General features: G+C 37.7%; 1 protein-coding gene across 1 annotated transcript in view; it reads right to left on the bottom strand.

Moving 5' to 3' along the window:
* GDPD4 (glycerophosphodiester phosphodiesterase domain containing 4) overlaps positions 1 to 19366 on the bottom strand; it is a 95718-nt gene that overhangs the window by 55929 nt on the left and 20423 nt on the right. The window contains exons 7-9 of the mRNA XM_019809757.2: positions 18711 to 18788; positions 17811 to 17956; positions 17347 to 17429 (exon numbers count right to left, since the gene is read on the bottom strand). Coding sequence (XP_019665316.2) covers positions 17347 to 17429; positions 17811 to 17956; positions 18711 to 18788 — 307 coding nt within the window. The remainder of the gene's footprint in view (positions 1 to 17346; positions 17430 to 17810; positions 17957 to 18710; positions 18789 to 19366) is intronic.

Genomic DNA, 19366 nt, shown 5'->3' with positions numbered 1-19366 from the left:
GGGGATGTACTGTATGGTGATTAACATAATATAATAAAATAAAATTAAAAAAAAAAATCCCAACGATGTTTTTAAAGAAGTAGAAGAACCCATACTAAATTTAATATGAAATCTCAAGGTATTCTAAATAGCCAAAACAATCTTGAAAAAGAAAATAAAACTGAAGGACTCATGCTTCCTGATTTCAAAACTTACCACAAAGCATTGAGATACCACCTTACGCCAATTAGAATGGCAAAAATTGACAAGGCGGGAAACAACAAATGTTGGAGAGGATGTGGAAAAAGGGGATCCCTCTTATACTGTTGGTGGGAATGCAAGATGGTACAGTCACTTTGGAAAACAGTGTGGAGGTCCCATAAAAAGTTAAAAATTGAGCTACCCTATGATTCAGCAATTGCACTACTGGGTATTTACCCCAAAGATACAGATGTACTGAAGAGAAGGGCCATATGCACCACAATGTTCATAGCAGCATTGTCCACAATAGCTAAATCGTGGAAGGAGCCGAGATGCCCTTCAACAGATGACTGGATTAAGAAGCTGTGGTCCATATATACAATGGAATATTACTCAGCTATCAGAAAGAACGAATNGAAAGAATGATTACCCAACATTTGCAGCAACATGGACAGGACTGGAGGAGATTACGCTAAGTGAAATAAATCAAGCAGAGAAAGACAATTATCATATGGTTTCACTCATTTATGGAACATAAGAAATAGGAGGATCGGTAGGGGAAGAAAGGGATAAAGAAAAGGGGGGTAATCAGAAGGGGGAATGAAACATGAGAGACTATGGACTATGAGAAACAAACTGAAGACTTCAGAGGGGAGGGGGTGGGGGAATGGGATAGACTGGTGATGGGTAGTAAGGAGGGCACGTATTGCATGGTGCACTGGGTGTTATACGCAACTAATGAAGCATCAAACTTTACATCGGAATCTGGGGATGTACTGTATGGTGATTAACATAATATAATAAAATAAAATTAAAAAAAAAAATCCCAACGATGTTTTTAAAGAAGTAGAAGAACCCATACTAAATTTAATATGAAATCTCAAGGTATTCTAAATAGCCAAAACAATCTTGAAAAAGAAAATAAAACTGAAGGACTCATGCTTCCTGATTTCAAAACTTACCACAAAGCATTGAGATACCACCTTACGCCAATTAGAATGGCAAAAATTGACAAGGCGGGAAACAACAAATGTTGGAGAGGATGTGGAAAAAGGGGATCCCTCTTATACTGTTGGTGGGAATGCAAGATGGTACAGTCACTTTGGAAAACAGTGTGGAGGTCCCATAAAAAGTTAAAAATTGAGCTACCCTATGATTCAGCAATTGCACTACTGGGTATTTACCCCAAAGATACAGATGTACTGAAGAGAAGGGCCATATGCACCACAATGTTCATAGCAGCATTGTCCACAATAGCTAAATTGTGGAAGGAGCCGAGATGCCCTTCAACAGATGACTGGATTAAGAAGNGATTAAGAAGATGTGGTCCATATATACAATGGAATATCACTCAGCTATCAGAAAGAATGATTACCCAACATTTGCAGCAACATGGACAGGACTGGAGGAGATTACGCTAAGTGAAATAAATCAAGCAGAGAAAGACAATTATCATATGGTTTCACTCATTTATGGAACATAAGAAATAGCAGGAAGATCGGTAGGAGAAGGAAGGGAAGAATGAAGGGGGGGGTAAACAGGAGGGGGAATGAACCACGAGAGACTATGGACTCTGGGAAACAAACTGAGGGTTTCAGAGGGGAGGGGGATGTGGGATTGGGATAGGCCGGTGATGGGTATTAAGGAGGGCACATATTGCATGGTGCACTGGGTGTTATACGCAAGTAATGAATAATGGAACACTACATCAAAAACTAAGGATATACTGTATGGTGACTAACATAGCATAATAAAAAATTATTAAAAAATAAAAACAAAACAAACAAAAAAACAAAACTTACCACAAAGCCACAGTAATCAAAATAGTGTGGTCCTGGCATAAAGACAAAGAGATGAATGGAAGAGAACTAGCTCTCTAGCCTAGAAATAAACCTTTACATACATGGTAAATGATTTTTGACATGGGTGCCAAGACCATTCAACAGGAAAAGAACAATCTTTTCAATAAATGATACTGGGGTAACTGGACAGTCACATGAAAAGAATGAAGTTGGACTTTTACCTAATAGCATATGCAAAAGTTAACTCATAATGAATCAAAGACCTAAATGTAAGAACTAAAACAATAAAACTCTTAGAAGACAAAATCATGACATTGGATTTGGCAATGATTTCTTGGATATGACAACAAAGGTATAGGCAACAAAAGAAAAAACAGGCATGGGACATCTGGGTGGCTCAGTTGGTTAAGCATCTGCCTTCAGCTCAGGTCATGATCCCAGGGTCCTGGGATTGAGTCCCACACTGGGCTCCTTGCTCAGCTAGGAGCCAGCTTCTCCCTCTGCCTACTGCTCCCCCTGCTTGTGCACCCTTGCACTCTCCCTCTCTCTGACAAGTAAATAAATAAAATCGTAAAAAAAAAAAAATAGAAGGAAAAACAGGCCAATTGGCCTTTATGAAAATTTAAAAAATTTGTGCATCAAAAGACACTATCAACAGAGTAAAAAGGCAACCCAAAGGATTGGAGAAAATATTTGCAAATCATGTATCAGGGATTAATATCCGGAATATATACAGAACTCCTAAATCTCAACAACAAAGAATAAAAGCCCAATTCAAAACTAGGCAAAGGACTTGAAGAGACATTTCTCCAAAGAAGTTTATAAATTGCTAATAAACACATGAAAAGATGCTAGATATCACTTATTGCTAGGTGATGCAAAACAAAACTATTATGAGATACCACCTCACACCCATTAAAATGGCTACTATCAAGAAAGAAAGAGAGAAAGAGAGAAAGAAAGAGAGAAAGAAAGAAAGAAAGAAAGAAAGAAAGAAGGAAGGAAGGAAGGAGGGAGGACAAGTGTTGTTGAGGATGTGGAGAAATTGGAACCCCTGTGCACTGCTGGTAAGAACCTAAGATGGTACAGCCACTGTGGAAGACAGTATGACCGTTCCTCAAAAAATTAAAAATAGAATTACCACATGATCCAGCAATCCTACTTCTGGGTATATACCCAAAAGAACTAAAAGCAGGGTCTTTTTTTTTTTTTTAAGATTTTATTTATTTATTTGACAGAGAGAGAGACAGCCAGAGAGAGAGGGAACACAAGCAGGGGGAGTGGGAGAGGAAGAAGCAGGCTTCCAGCGGAGGAGCCCGATGCCGGGCTCGATCCCATAACACCGGGATCACGCCCTGAGCCGAAGGCAGACGCTTAATGACTGAGCCACCCAGGCACCCCTAAAAGCAGGGTCTTAAGGAGATATTTATATACCCATGATCATAAAAGAACTATTTGCTATAGTTAAAATGTGGAAGCAACGCAAGTGTCCATCAACTGATGAACAGATAAACAAATGTGGTATATACATAAAATGGAATATTATTTTTTTAGGATGAAAATTCTGCAAAATGCTACAACATGAATTAACTGTGAGAACTGTACACTAAATGACATAACTCAATCACAAAACAATAAATACTGTAAGATTACACTTATATGAGGTACTTAGAGTAGTCAAAATTATAATGATAGAAAGTAGAATGAAGTTGCCAGGAGCTTGAGGGAGGGCAGAACGGAGAGTTATTACTTAATGGGTATAGAGTTTCAGTTTTACAAGATGAACAGGATAATGGGGATGGATGATTGAAGGTTGCACAGCATTAAAAATACATATAATACCACTTCATTATATATTTTAAAAATGGTTAGGATGATAGATTTTACTTGCGTACTTTACCACAATTTTTAAAAATTTACCTAGGCCACAACATAGTATTTACTTGGGAAAGCAACCCAGATGAAATAATTGTTTTCTTGGTGAATAAGCACGTTTCAGAGTGGAAAAATGAATAATTAAATATATGTATATTTAAAACAACCATACTTTATTACTATTTGTGATTAAAAAATCTTTGAGTATTTGGCATTTTAAGTAAATTTATGTGTTTAAGAGAATTTGGCCTACGTTACCTTTGTAATTTCAATTTAAAATATGAAATTGAGTAACTGATCTAGATTTGTGATTATAAGTTCACATCTCACTACATTTACAGGTTTGAAAGGTATAAGAGCATTTAAGGTCTCTATAGTTATACTTTTAATGTATTAAATTTGTAAGAATTCCGTAAGTATTCTGAAAATATTTCACTCAGACAACTGCAGTACCAAAATAATATATTAAATGTGTAAGTGCAATTTAAAACATCTAAATTAAATGGTATTAAGCATTACTCGAAGGCCCTCAAAAATGATGGTTAAAGAGGGTACGTGTTGTGATGAGCACTGGGTGTTATACGCAACTAATAAATCATTCAACACTACGTCAAAAACTAATGATGTGCCTATATGGTGGCTAACTTAACATAATAATAAAAAAATTTTTTTAAAAAGGAGGAAATTAGGACAACAGACACACACAGAGGGAAAAGACAGCCATCTGTAAGTCAAGAAGAGAGGCTTCAGAAGGAACCAAACCTACCGACACCTTGATCTTGCACTTCTAGACTCTAGAATCATGAGAAAATAAATTTCTGTTGTTTAAGCAAAAAAAAAATGATGGTTGAAACATTAGACTTATAGGGGCACCTGGGTGGCTCAGTTGGTTAAGCATCTGACTCTTGATTTCAGCTCAGGTCATGATGTTGGGTCATAAGATTGAGCCTTGCATTGGTCTCTGTGCTGGGCAAGGAGCCTGATTAAGATTCTCTCTCTCCCCCTGCCCCACCCCCAACCTCTCTAATAAAAAAAGAAATAAAAAAACATTAGACTTATAGTTGCAGGATATAAAATCAATGTACAGAAATTCATTGCATCTCTGTACACTAATAAGCAGCAAAGAGAAGTTAAGAAAACAACCCCATTTACAGTTGCACCAAAAAGAATTAAATACCTAGGAATAAACTTAACTGAGGAGGTGAAAGACCCATACTCTGATAAAACACTGATGAAAGAAATGGAAGATGACACAGATGGAAAGAATTCCATGCTCATGGATTGGAAGAACAAATATTGTTAAAAATGTCTATCCTACCCAAAGCAATCTACATGTTTAATGCACCCCTATCAAAATATCAATAGCATTTTTCACAGAACTAGAATAAACAATCCTAAAATTTATATGCAACCACAAAAGACCCCAAATAAGCAAAGCAATCTTGAGAAAGAAAAACAAAACTGGGCATATCACAATCCCAGACTTCAAGTTATATTACAAAGCTGCAATACTCAAAACAGTATGATACTGGCACAAAAATAGACACATAGATGAACAGAACAGAATAGCCCAGAAATAAACCCACAATTATATGGTCAATTTGATGTGGGAAACAAAGGCAGAAGAAAAATCATTAAATTTTCCTTACTACCTACAGCCCATTGACAAGTCCTTGAAAGAGGCAGAATGACATTCCTCTAGGGATTCAACTGCCTCAATGTTAATACTTTGCTAAGGGCAAAGGCGATCCTAGCCCAACCCCCCCACCAGATCCTGTAAGTCTACTTTAACATATAAAAATTCTTCTCTAAACCCCCCAAGATACGTGTTGGCAATCATCCCCCTAGCATATGACCCACCAATATACATCTGAAGGGTCTCATGACTACGGTTTTATTAGACAGTAATAAATGGCCTTTTCCCAACAATAGCTACCCCCCTCAAGGTCCTGGAAACCTTGCTTCCAAAATTCCTTAGAGCCTTATGCTATCCCTAACGCTCTTCCAACTTGAAAGTATATCTCATAACCCTGGTGCAGCTCTTTATGCCCATGGGTCCTATCTCCGTGCTTTAATAAAATCACCTTTTTGCACCAAAGACGTCTCAAGAATTCTTCCTTGGTCATTGGCTTTGAACCCTAACGTCTTTCCTACATCAAATTAATCTTCAATAAAACAGAAAAGAATATCTGCTGGGAAAAAGGCAGTCTCTTCAACAAATAGTGTTGTTGGGAAAACTGGTCAGCTACAAGCAAAAGAATGAAACTGGACCACTTTCTTATACCATACCTAAAAATGCATTTAAAATGGATTAAAGATTAAATGTGAGACCTGGAATGATAAAAATCCTAGAAGACATCATAGGCAGGAATTTCTCTGACATTGGCCATAACAACATTTTTCTAGATATGTCTCCTGAGGCAAGGAAAGCAAAAGCAAAAATAAACTACAGTCTATACCAAAATAAAAAGCTTCAGCACAGTGAAGGAAACAACCAACAAAACTTTAAGGCAACCTATGGAATGGGAGAAGATAGTTGCAAATGACATATCTGATAACGGGTTAGTATCCAAAATACACTTAAAAAACGTACACAACTCAACACCCCCAAAATAGATAGTCGAATTAAGAATAAGCAGAAGACATGAATAGATTCCTCCAAAATCATCCAGATGTCCAAGAGACACATGAAAAGATGCTCAACGTCACTCATTATCAGGGAAATGCGTATCAAAACTACGTGAGATATCACTTCATACCTGTCAGAATGGCTAAAATAAAAACACAAGAAACAACAGGTGTTGGAGAGGATGTGAAGAAAAAGAAACACTTGTGCACTGTTAGTGGCAGTGCAAAGCGGCACAACCACTGTGGAAAACAGTATGGAGAAAACTAAAAATAGAACTACCCTCTGATCCAGTAATCGCACTACCAGGTATTTACCTCAAAAATACAAAAACGCACACACACAGAGAGGAATATTATTTGGCCATGAAAAAGAATGAACTCTTGCCATTTGCAACAACATGGATGGAGCTAGAGAGTATTACGCTAAGTGAAATAAGTCAGAGAAAGACAAATACCATTCGATTCCACTTGTATGTGCAATTTTAGAACTAAAACAAATGAGCAAAGGAAAAAAGAGAGAGAGAGAGAGACAAACCAAGAAACAAAGTCTTAACTATAGAGAACAAACAGATGGTTACCATAGGGGAGATGGGTCAGGGGATGGGTGAAACAGGTGATGGGGTTTAAGAGTACACTTATCATGATGAGTGCTGAGTAATGTACAGAACTGCTGAATCATGACATTGTACACCTGAAACTAAGGAAACACTGTACGTCAACTATACTGGAATTAAAATTTAAAAACCCAATAAAAAAAGTTAGACTTATAAATGGAGTTTTTGTTTTGTTTTAGTACAGAATGGTGGTTTTATTAAAGCATGGCGACAGGACCCATGGGCAGAAAGAGCTGTGAGAGGTGGCTGATTATATACTTGGGAGTTGGGGGAGGTAAGGAAAAGGGAGGTTTCAAAAGGATTTTCGTATGTTAAAGAAGATTCACAGGACACCCAAGGCCTTGTTGTTGTCAAGTTAAGGTTGTTTTTCCCTCTAGCAAGGCATTAACATTAAGATAGTTGGGAGCTTCCTGGAAGACTGTCACATACATCCCACCCAGGAGTAGGAATAAGGTTCATAAGCTAAATTTAAAAGCTTAAGAAAAAAGGTTCTGAATTTAATAAACTGAATACTTATTTTGATTTCAATCAAACTAAAATGTTTCTAGCACACAAAAATCACCTTAAGGCACAAAATAAATTTATATTTAAAAAATAAAAGGAAAATGAGAATGTTTTCATAGAAAGAAAAGATAGGATTCTTTTCCCAACAGGCCTGCACTCCAACAAAAATTAAAAGATCTTAGGCAAATTCAGTTCAGGTCATGATCCCTGGGTCCTTGGATCGAGACCCATGTGGGTCTCTCTGCTCAGTGGGGAGTCTGATTCTCCCTCTCCAACTACCTACCCCACCCCCCCCACTCATGTGTGTACTCTCTCTCTCTTTCTAAAATAAATAAATAAAATCTTCAAAAAAAAAAAAAAGATCTTAGGCAAAAACTAAATACCAACTGGAAACTTGGATCTACACAAAAGAATGAAGAGTACCAGAAAAGATAAATACATGAGTAAATATTTAAAACTTCTTCCTCATTTTTAATCTTTAACAAATATTGACCATTTAAAGCAAAAATTAAGAACAATGTATTGTGGGATTCATGACAGTAACAGGTCAAACAATGGGAGAGGTGAGTATATTGTTAAAGATTTGTATTTTACACACAAAATATGTATAATATTTAAGGAAGAGGTGACAGGTTAAACATCATATTATAACTCTAGTGCAACCATTAAAAAAAAAAAGTATAGCTAATAAGCCAACTGGGCAGATAAAGTCCTAAAAAGTAGTCCATTAATCTAAAGTGAGACAAGAAATGAGGGGGAAAAAATAGCAAAATAGCGCACTCACATCAGGTATAAAATGGAAGGTTCCAAATAGTCAGTAATCAAGATAAATACCATTTCAATACAATTATTTTAAAAAATCTAAATTAATGACGGGGCACCTGGGTGGCTCATTCGGTTGAGCATCCAACTCCTGATTTCAGCTCAGGTCATGGTCTCAGGCTCCTGGGATCAAGCCCCCTATCTAGCTCAGCACTCAGCAGGGAGTTTGCTTGAGATTCTCTCTCTCTCTCTCTCTCCTTCTGCCCCTTCCCCTACTCATTCTTGCATGCATGCCCTCTCTCTCAAATAAATCTTTTTAAAAATATATAAATTAATGAAAACTCCATGACAAATAAAAATAATTGAATTTCAAATACAGACAGAATTACTGACTTTACCTTTTGCTTTGGCCTCTATTATGGTTTGACATGGCACATCAGTACTAAAATATCTGACATTTTGTTCATCATGGATGTTAAAGGGTAGGCAATACTGAAAGAAATTATTGATCTCTCTCTCATACACACACACACACACACACACACACACACACACACACTTGCTAAGTACAACATTTACACTTATTTCCCCTAAAAAGTTAAGTAAGAATTAAGTTGGTGGGGAAGGAATGGGGCAGTAAATCCCACAGAAGCTTACTGTGATCTTTCAGCCTCTGTGCCTCAGCTCCCTTTCACTCCCAGTGAGTCAACATTTCTCCTTTTGGCTCACACAAGGTCAACGTTGCTTCAGAAAACATGACTCAGTGTCCTCTAAGAGGTGCTGCTCCACGCTTAGTGAGGGTACGTAACTGGGCCTTTATGCTATAAACCTCAGCAGCCAAAAGTCTTTGCGTAGATTCTTATAGGGCCTCCCATACACTTTCTCTCTTAGATGCTTAATACCAGTTTATATTACTTGCTTTTGACGTGTAGGCACACCTCCTTTTCAAATGTGTCTTTAAAATATCATATTCAAATGAAAGTTTCATATAAACATGTTAGACATATTAAAACAACATGCTTGAAATTTTCTAAAACGGGGTGAACCCTGTCAAAATAAGTTCATTTTGGGGGTAGGAATGAGACTTCCTTTGTATTTTATCACAAATCTCAAAAGTGCCACAATTTTGAGAGTAAGAAGAGATGGCAGGAGTGGGCAAAGAAAACCATTTAGGAAATGGTCCAGAAAGGAAGTAAATCAGGACAGTATGATACTCTGGAAGCCAAGTTAAAAGTGTTTTTTAAATGAGGAAATAATTCAAATGCTAAGAGGCTGACTCTTCTCATTTTACTGATATAACTGACATGTCGTTGTATTTAAGATGTGTAACGTAATGATTTGATATATATAAACAAGTTGACTTTTTAAATCATTTTTTTCTTTAAAGAAATTTTATTTCCATACGGTTCTTCTTTATTCCTTCTGCTTCTTTGCTAATACATTCTACTTGTTTGCTTAATGAGGGTCCACAATTTGTTTTTGAGATACATTATGACAGCTGCTTTAAAATTCTTAGATGATTCCAATATCTGTTTCTCTTGGTGGTGATATCTATTAGTTATCATTCAAGCTGAGATTTTTGTAGGTTTTCATATGCTGAAAACTTTGGACTGGATCCTTGGCATTTTGATGAGATCCTCGTTGCTATTTAAATTTATTTTAGCAGTCACTGTATTTAGGCACACATGTCCTGGCCCATGTTTGTAGGTCATGGTTCCAAAGTCAGTTTAGTTTTCAAAGGCTTTGCAATGTTTTTCTGGCCTTTCCCACTATGTGCTACCCAGAAGTAAGTCTAAAACCTGGATGGTATTCCAGACCAGTGTTCAGTTATCAAATCTGCTGTGTTGTTCCTGTAAGGTTTCACGCATGGGTTACAAAAGGGTCTGCCCAGGATTTTATACGCAGGTTTTAAAAATCCATTTCTCCAGCATAGCAGTTCCTCAGATAATTAAACACAGAATTACCATATGTTTCAGCAATTCCACTTCTGAGTATATGCCCAAAGGAATTTAAAGTAAGGTCTAGAAAATATATTTATAGACTCATGTTCCTAGCAGCATCATTCAAAATAGCAAGACGTGGAAGCAATCCAAACGTCCATCCGCAAATGATCAATAAGTAAAATGTATTATATACACACAATGCAATATTATTCAGCCTGAAAAGGGAAGGAAATTCTGTCACATGCTTTAACATGAGTGAAACTTGAGGACATTATGCTAAGTGAAATAAGACAGTCACAAAAAAGACAAATACTGTATGATCCACTGATAAGTGGTATCTGCGGTCATCAAAGTCATAGAAACAGAAAATGAAATGGTGGTTACCAGGGACCGAGGGAAGGGAGAAAAGAGGACAGTGTTTTGGTGTTTTTTTTTTTTTAAATCCAGTACAGTTAACATACAGTATAATATTAGTTTCAGTGCACAATATAGTGATTCAACACTTCTATACAACACCCAGTGCTCATCACAGCAAGTGCCCTCCTTAATCCCCGTCACCTATTTTACCCATCCCCCCACCCAACCACCTCCCCCCCTCCCTAACCTCAGTTGGTTCTCTACAGTTTAGAATCTGTTTCTTCTTGGTTTGTCTTTTTCCACTTTGCTCATTTGTTGTTTTTTTTTCTCTAACTTCTACATGTGAGTGAGATCATACGGTGTTTGTCTTTCTCTGACTCTTACTTCACATAGCATTTTACTCTCTAGCTCCATCCATACTGTTGTAAATGGCAATATTTCATTTTTTTAAGGCTAATATTCCATTGTATACTTATACCACATCTTCTTTATCCATTCCTCTATCAGTGGTCACTTGGGCTGCTTCCTTGAGTTGGATATTGTAAATAACGCTGCTAGAAACACAGGGGTGCACATATCCCTTTGGATTAGTGGGTTTTTGGATTCTTGTGGTAAATACATGGTAGTGTGATTACTGGATCAGAGGGTAATTCTATTTTTAGCTTTCTGAGGAACCTCCATACTGTTTTCCGCAGTGGCTGCACCACTTTGCACTCCCACTAACAGTGCACAGTGTTTCTTTTTCTTCACATCCTCTCCAACACCTGCTGTTTCTTGTGTTTTGATTTTAGCCATTCTGACTGGTGTGAGGTGATAGCTCATTGCAGTTGTGATTTGCATTTTCCTGATAATGAGTGATGTGGAGGATCTTTTCATGTGTCTCTCGGCCATCTGGATGTCTTCTTCGGAGAAATGCCTGTTCATGTCTTCTGCCCATTTTTAATTGGATTATTTGTTTTTTGATGTTGAGTGTGCTGGCATTTTATTGAGGATTTTTGCATCTATGTTCCATCAGAGATATTGACTTGTAGTTCTCCCTTTTTTGTGGTGTCTTTATCTGGTTTTGTTATCAGAGTGATACCATCCTCCTAAAACGAATTTAGAAGTTTTTCTTCCATTTCTTGGAATAGTTTGAGAAGAATAGGTATTAAGTCTTCTTAAAATGTTTGGTAGAATTCACCTGTGAAGCCATCTGGTCCTGGACTTTTGTTTTTTTGGGAGTTTTTGATTACAGATTCAATCTCCTTAGTAATCAGTCTGTTTAAATTTTATATTTCTCCCTGTTTCACTTTTGGTACAACGTGTGTTTCTAGGAACTTATCAATTTCTTTTGGGTTGTCTTATTTGTTGGCATAGTTTCATAATATTCGCTTACAACTGTTTGTATTTCTGTGGTGTTGGTTATCACTTCTCTTTCATTGGTGATTTTGTTTTCCCTTTTCTCTTATTTTCTCTTTTCTTTTCTTTCTTTTTCTTTCTTTCTTTCTTTCTTTCTTTCTTTCTTTCTTTCTTTCTTTCTTTCTTTCTTTCTCTTTCCTATGAGTCTAGCTAGAGGTGTATCAATTTTGTTGATCTTTTCAAAGAACCAGCTCCTGGTTTCATGTATCTGTTTAATTAGGGTTTTTTTAGTTTCTATATCATTTATTTCTGCTCCAATCTTTATTATTTCCTTCCCTCTGCTGGTTTGGGGTTTTGCTTGTTGTTCTAGCTCTTTTGGGTGTAAGGTTAGATTGTTTATTGGAGATTTTTCTTGCTTCTTGAGGTAGGCCTGCATTGCTATAAACTTCTCTTAGAACCACTTTTGCTGCATTCCAAAGATTTTGGACCACTGTGTTTTTGTTTTCATTTGTTTCCATGTATTTTTTTACTTCCTCTTTGATCTCTTGGTTGACCCATTCATTGTTTACTAGCATGTTATTTAACCCCCATGAATTTGTGTTTTCTTCAGCTTTTTTCTTGTGGTTGATTTCTAGTTTCGCAGTGTTGTGGTGAAAAAAGATGCATGGTATGACTTAGATCTCTTTGAAATTGGTGGGGCTTGTTTTTTGGCCTAATATGTGATCTATACTGGAAAATGTTCCACACGCACTTGAAATGAATGTGTATTCTGCTGTTTTAGAATGGAATGTTCTGAATATATCTATGAAATCCATCTGATCCAGTGTGTCATTCAAAGCCGTTGTTTCCTTTTTGATTTTTTGTTTGTATGATCTATCCATCGATGTAAGTGGGGTGTTAAAGTCCCCTACTATTACTATATTACTATCAATTAGTTCCTGTTTGTTATTAACTGTTTTATGTATCTGGGTGATCCCATGTTGGGTACATAAATACTTACAATTGTTATATCATCCTGTTGGATTGTCCCCCTTATTATTATTTAGTATCCTTCTTTGTCTCTTGTTACACTCTTTGTTTTAAAGTTTATTTTATCCAATATTTGTAACAAGCCATAAGAGAATCTTAATGACAGAGAACAAACTGAGGGTGGGGGATGGGATAGATGGGTGATGGGTATTAAGGAGGACACCTGTTATGATGAGCACTGAGTGTTGTATGTAAGTGATGAATCACTGAATACTACTTCAGAAACAAATACTGCACTGTATGTTAACTACTTAAAATTTAAATTAAAAAATAATTTAAAAAAACAAAACAAATGAACAAAGGAAAAAAAGAGACAAACCAAGAATCAGACTCTTAGCTATAGAAAACAAACAGAAGGTTACGGTAGGGAGATGGGTGAAATAGGTAAAGAGGATTAAGAGTGCACTTAACATGTTAAGCACTGAGTAATGTACAGAACAATTTTTTTAAAGATTTTATTTATTTGACAGAGAACTAGAGACAGAGAGAGAGAGAGCAAGAGCATACACAAACAAGGGGAGCTGCAGAGGGAGAGGGAGAAGGAGGTTCCCCGCTGAGCAGGGAGCCCGACATGGGGCTTGATCCCAGGACCCCGGGATTGTGACCTAAGCCAAAGGCAGCCACTTAACCGACTGAGCCACCCAGATACCCCTTGAACTTCTGATCACTATATTGTATACCTGAAACTAATATAACACTGTATGTTAACTAGAATTAAAATAAATTTAAATTTTTTTAAAAACATAAAAGTTTATTTTGTCCAATATAAGTATTGCTGCTCTGGCTTTCTTTGGACATCCATTTGCATGATAAATGTTTTTCCAGCCCCTCACTTTCAATATGCAGGTTTCTTTAGGTCTGAAATGAGTCCTGTGTAGGCAGCATATAGATGGGTCTTTTTTTTTTTTTTAATCCACTCTGTCACCCTATATCTTTTGATTGGAGCATTTAGTCCATTTACATTCAAAGTAATTATTGATAGATACGTTTGACTTTTGGTTACTGGTTGTTTTGTAGTTTTTCTCTGATCCTTTCTTCTCTTTTATGATTTGCTAGTTTTCTTAGTGATATACTTGGACTCCTTTCTCTTTATTCTTTGCATATCTATTAGTGGTTTTTAATTTGTGGTTACCATTAGGTTTGTATAGAACATCTTCTGCATACAGCAGTCTATACTAAGTTGACTGCCACTTAAGTTCAAACCCATTGCTTACTCTTTTTAAGTACATGGTGTCACATTTTAAGTATATGTGTCACATTTTACAAGCTTTTATGAATTCCTTGACTGGTTTTTTTATAGAAATACTTATTTTTACTATTCTTGTGTTTCCTACTTTTCAAACTCTCACTTATGATCTTTCCTTTCCACTCAAAGAGTCCCCTTTAATATTTCTTGTAGGGCCGGTTTACTGGTCATGAACTCCTTTAGTTTTTGTTTGAGAAACTTTTTATCTCTCCTTCTGTTCTGAATGATGGCCTTGCTGGAAAGAGTATTCATGGCTGTTGATTACTCCATTTTGGCACTTGGAATATATCATGCCACTCTCTTCTGGCTTGCAAAGTTTCTCCTGAAAAATCTGATAGACTTATGGGGTTTCTCTTATACGTAACTGTTTTCTCTTGCTGTTTTTACAATTTTTGTCTTTATCATTACTTTATGCCATTTTGATTACTATGTGTCTTGGTGTGGACCTTACTTTGGTTGATTTTGTTGGGGGATCTCTGTGCCTCCTGGATCTGAATGCCTGTGTTTCTTTCCCCAGATTAGGGAAGTTTTCAGCTCTTAATTCTTCAAATAAATTTTCTGCCCCCTTTTCTCTCTCTTCTTCTTTTGGGAACCCTATAATTTGAATGTCATTATGCTTGATGGAGTCACTGAGTTCCCTAAGTCTATTCCCATTTTCATAATTATTTTTTCCTCATTTGTTCAGTTTGGTTGCTTTCCATTACTCTGACTTCTAGTTCAATCAACTGTTCCTCTGCTCCATTCAGCCTGCTATTTATTTCATTAAGTGTATTTGTATTGTGTTCTTCAACTCTGAATGGTTCTTTGTGTTTTCTATCTCTGTCTTAAGGGTCTCTCTGATGCCTTCCACTCTTTTCTGAAGTCCAGTGAGTATCTCTATGACCATTACTTTAAATTCTCAGGCATGTTACTTATATCTGTTTTGCTTAGATCTCTTCCTGTGCTTTTATCCTCTTCTTTCATTTGTGACATATTCCTCTGTCTCCTCATTTTGCCTAGCTCTCTGTGTCTGTTTCTGTTAGGAAAGTCAGCTACATCTCTTATTCTTGAAAGTAGTGGGCAGGATGTGCACTTTTAAGTAGGTGAATTCTATCCATTTTTTTTGTTTTTGTTTTTGTAGTTCTTGGAAAAAAATAGGGTGGAATGTGCTTACTCCAGTTCATCTGGAACAGAAGTTCCAGGAGCTATACTTGATACTTTTGTACTCCCCAGGATCCTCTTTTTTTTTTTTTTAAAAGATTTTATTTATTTATTTGATAGAGATAGAGACAGCCAGCGAGAGAGGGAACACAAGCAGGGGGAGGGAGAGGAAGAAGCAGGCTCATAGCGGAGGAGCCTGATGTGGGGCTCAATCCCTTATTGCCGGGATCACGCCCTGAGCCGAAGGCAGATGCTTAACCGCTGTGCCACCCAGGCGCCCCTCCCCAGGATCCTCTTAACTCTTTTGATAGTTAACCACATTTCAATACTTAGTAATTCTTGATATTACATTTTTCCTGTTCAAGTTACTGGTGTGGTATTCATGTCCTGATTGGACTCTGGCTGATACATAATTTTTGGTAATGATAAAGCTTAGGGTATGACCATGAATGTGGATGGTTCAGGGACAACAAGCAAAGAAACTGAGGGATTGGAAGGATCACCTACATCAAAGTTGAAGTCACAGAAGTAACAGGAGAGAGAAAGACGATATGCCAGGACCTCACCAACTCAGCACCTTTACCACATTATGCCATGACCACGAGGCATTTCAACAAGAGAACCCAGGACCTCTGAAAGACTATCCATTGTCAATACTGGGTCAAACATTCTGCATCAAACAGTTGTCATTGTTGGGTAACATCAAGAACCCCCCTCAAGGGTCAGGAAATCTAGTTCTAATTCTGGATTTATTATGTACATTCTAGCCTTATGACTTCAGTAATACATTTCCCTTACTTGAATCTAGGTTCAAAACACATTTCCTCATCTGTGAAACAGAAGGTTCATTTCTCTTCTGCTTCCCCCTTAGAAGGGCTGTAAAGGCACCACATTATCTAATATACCCATGCTACAGAGGAAGCCTTTCCACTTCCAGCTGCTCAGGTACATAGGTTCTAGAGCAAAGCATGTCTTTTTGTCCTCACCCCTACTCTGATCCAAGTCGTCTTTTGTTTTCCCTTGGACAATGCTACAGCCTACCACCCATCTCCCTGACAATTCTCCCTCATACACTTCCTGATGAGTCTTTCTAAAACAATAAGGTAATATGTCCTCTAAAATCTTCCATGGCTGCCCATTACACATTTACGGATCTCTATGATCCAGCCTCAGTGAGCCTTACAGCCATACCTCTTCCTCACATAGCCCTCTCCTGTCCCCAAAGCGTATCACTTTAGGAATCCATACAGGTTAGCTTGCTGATCTACAAACTTGTTGTTTCTCATTTAGATGCCTTTGAATAAGCTGTTGCCTCTGCCCAGAATACCTTCTTTCCCCACCTTTGATTGGTAAGATAATATTTTTTCCTCAAGACAACATAAACACAATTCTGAGGACACAGATGTTTTTCACACACTAGGCAGTGGCCTTTTCCTCCACTGAGGTTCCACTGCATTTGACTTATTCTTCTCTGGAAGAAACTCACCACAAATGGTTTTATACTCTGTTTGTAAACATGCTATGTCTCCAGGCTAGGAACACCTCTTAGGAAGGGCTACATCTTATTTGCCTCTCTCTAGCACCCAGGGGAAGGCCTGGAATACAGCGGGTGCCCAGGGAATGTTAAGTAGATTGCTAAGGTAGTGCATGTGGTTAAAATGTTAGCATGGTTTTCAATGAGGACAAATTTGAATCATGTATGGAGACTATATAGCGTGTGCATGATTTATGAGACTATGTTTGAGAATGTAGGGGTACAGATGTATGGTTTATAAGGAAGAAGTGGTTTGTGTGTGCTCTGTGTGTATGTGCCATACGAACACAGGAGAAACTTCCCAGGGCTTGCCCTCTCTACAACTTGGGCCATATTGGTCGTCTTCCATGGCATTGGCCTTATCTCCTCCCCACCCCAGCCCCTGCTTTCCTACCTTACTTGTACATCACTCTCCAGCCCATAGGCCCCTTGTTCAACAGCTTTCTCAAAGGACATCATGGTATTCTCAGGCCCCAGCTGTGGAAGAAAAGAACATCAATCACTATACATCAGTCTCTCCCCCCAACATCCCTTTTATGGTGGAAGGAAGCCCAGTAAAAAAAACAGCTTTAGGAAGACAAGTTTGGATCCCTCAGCTCTTTTTTTCAAAGAGCCTGCCTATTCTTCTCTACCCAAACTGATTCTGGGACTCTGCTCATCTGAGGTAATGTCACTGGGCACAATACAGAAAAATAACTTAGGTGACTTGGGTTCAAATCCAACCTCTACAATTAACTCCTTATTTTTGTCATTTCAAGCCAACCCCTTTTCCTTTCCAGGGGTTACCATGGTTCTGAGGTCCCATTCTCTCATCCACACACCCCATGTATATCTCTACTTACCCATGCTCAGACCTACCATGGGTGCACCTCTATGTCCAAAGAAGTCTGGCTTGGGTCCCAATTTACCCTCCTCCTGAATGCAGGGAGAATGAATCCCCAATGGCAAAACATACAGACATAAAAGGATAAGGAGAAAAGGCAATCCAATAGCCACCTGTAGAGCTGAAAAAGTTGGGAGAAAGAAGTGAGAACAAAGCAGAAGCGGAATGGAGAACCATCTCAAGCAACTAACTATCTCAGCAGCAGTCAGTAAATACCCAGTCTATTGGTTTCATTGACTCTGCGGACTGGCTGATTACTCTATTTCTGTCACATCCTCACTTATTTCCAGTGATTTTAAACTATAGGGCTATCCAAATATAAGAACTACTATTAAGAAAAAATTATTGGAACTGTAAATTTATAAACTGTGAAGGCGGTAGGATGGAGAGAAAATGTTAAGGAATACTTTCTCAGGAGGAAGAGTAGTTTGGCTGGTTCTGAGAAAGCCCTGAAGCCTGTAAAGATAAGCCTAAAATGCCCATATTTAAGACACTGCAAAATAGTGGAAGGAGCACTGGTTGACAGAAATCTTAGTTCAAAGCCACAGTCTATCACTTTCTAATTGTATGACTAAGAACATGTTGCTTAACCTCTCTGCATCTTCATTTTCTTCATTCTGAAAAATGGAGCTATCTTGCTGCTAAAATCTACCTCACAGGATTGATGTAACAGGTAATCAATAAATATTAGGTATTTGCTTTTCTCTCTCTCCTACACACCCACCCACATACACAGCCTGTCCACAATATCTGTTATCACTGGTCATTCCCCCAACACTTATTATTTTAGACCTCTGAGAATTTTACCCATTTGCATATTTTTAAGTTACCACTTATGCTCCAATCACTTGCAAATCTAGATCTCCAGCTCTAACCTCTCAACTTTGTGAGTGTATTACATCTCTTGGTTCTTTCTCTGTCATCAGATGCCATCTTGTATCTTCTGATTCTAGCTAAAATTTAGGAAAAGAAAAAAGAGTTCATTATTATCCCCTTCAAGATCCTGCCCCAAAATATTGCCTAAAATTCACCTCCACTTACTCGTACATACATGTATAAGCACACAATGGCAAAAGTATCAATCCAGTCTTTCTTTTGCCTGCATCCTTCCACAAGTCAGGAAGCAAACACTCCTTATTTAACCAAGAGTAAAAAGAGAGATGGTAAAGAAAGGAAGATCCTACTTTTCTAGTAAAGGTGCTGCGAGATAACTTTATTCTCAAAACCATTTAGTGTACAGCCCTGATCCTCTTTTGTTTCCATATTAGGAATGGAGAGGAAATCAGTGGCAGAGGCAGACATTTCTGCTTCTGCTGTGAGTCAGGGACTCATAGGAGACTGCTTTGAATTACTAGGATGGAATGGGGGATATCTGGACCCATCATAAGTTTGTTAGTTGAAACTAGTATATTTGATACAAACTAAAAGAACTGTGACTTGTACAACCACTCCAGTATGTACCTCTATTCTCACTCCACCCTCAATCCATTCCCAGACAAACTGTAACAACATAGAGAAAATTCTTATTTTT

Source organism: Ailuropoda melanoleuca, chromosome 8 (genome assembly GCF_002007445.2).
Source record: "Ailuropoda melanoleuca isolate Jingjing chromosome 8, ASM200744v2, whole genome shotgun sequence".
NCBI classification, from domain to species: domain Eukaryota; kingdom Metazoa; phylum Chordata; class Mammalia; order Carnivora; family Ursidae; genus Ailuropoda; species Ailuropoda melanoleuca.
This window is presented reverse-complemented; position numbering and strand designations above follow the sequence as displayed.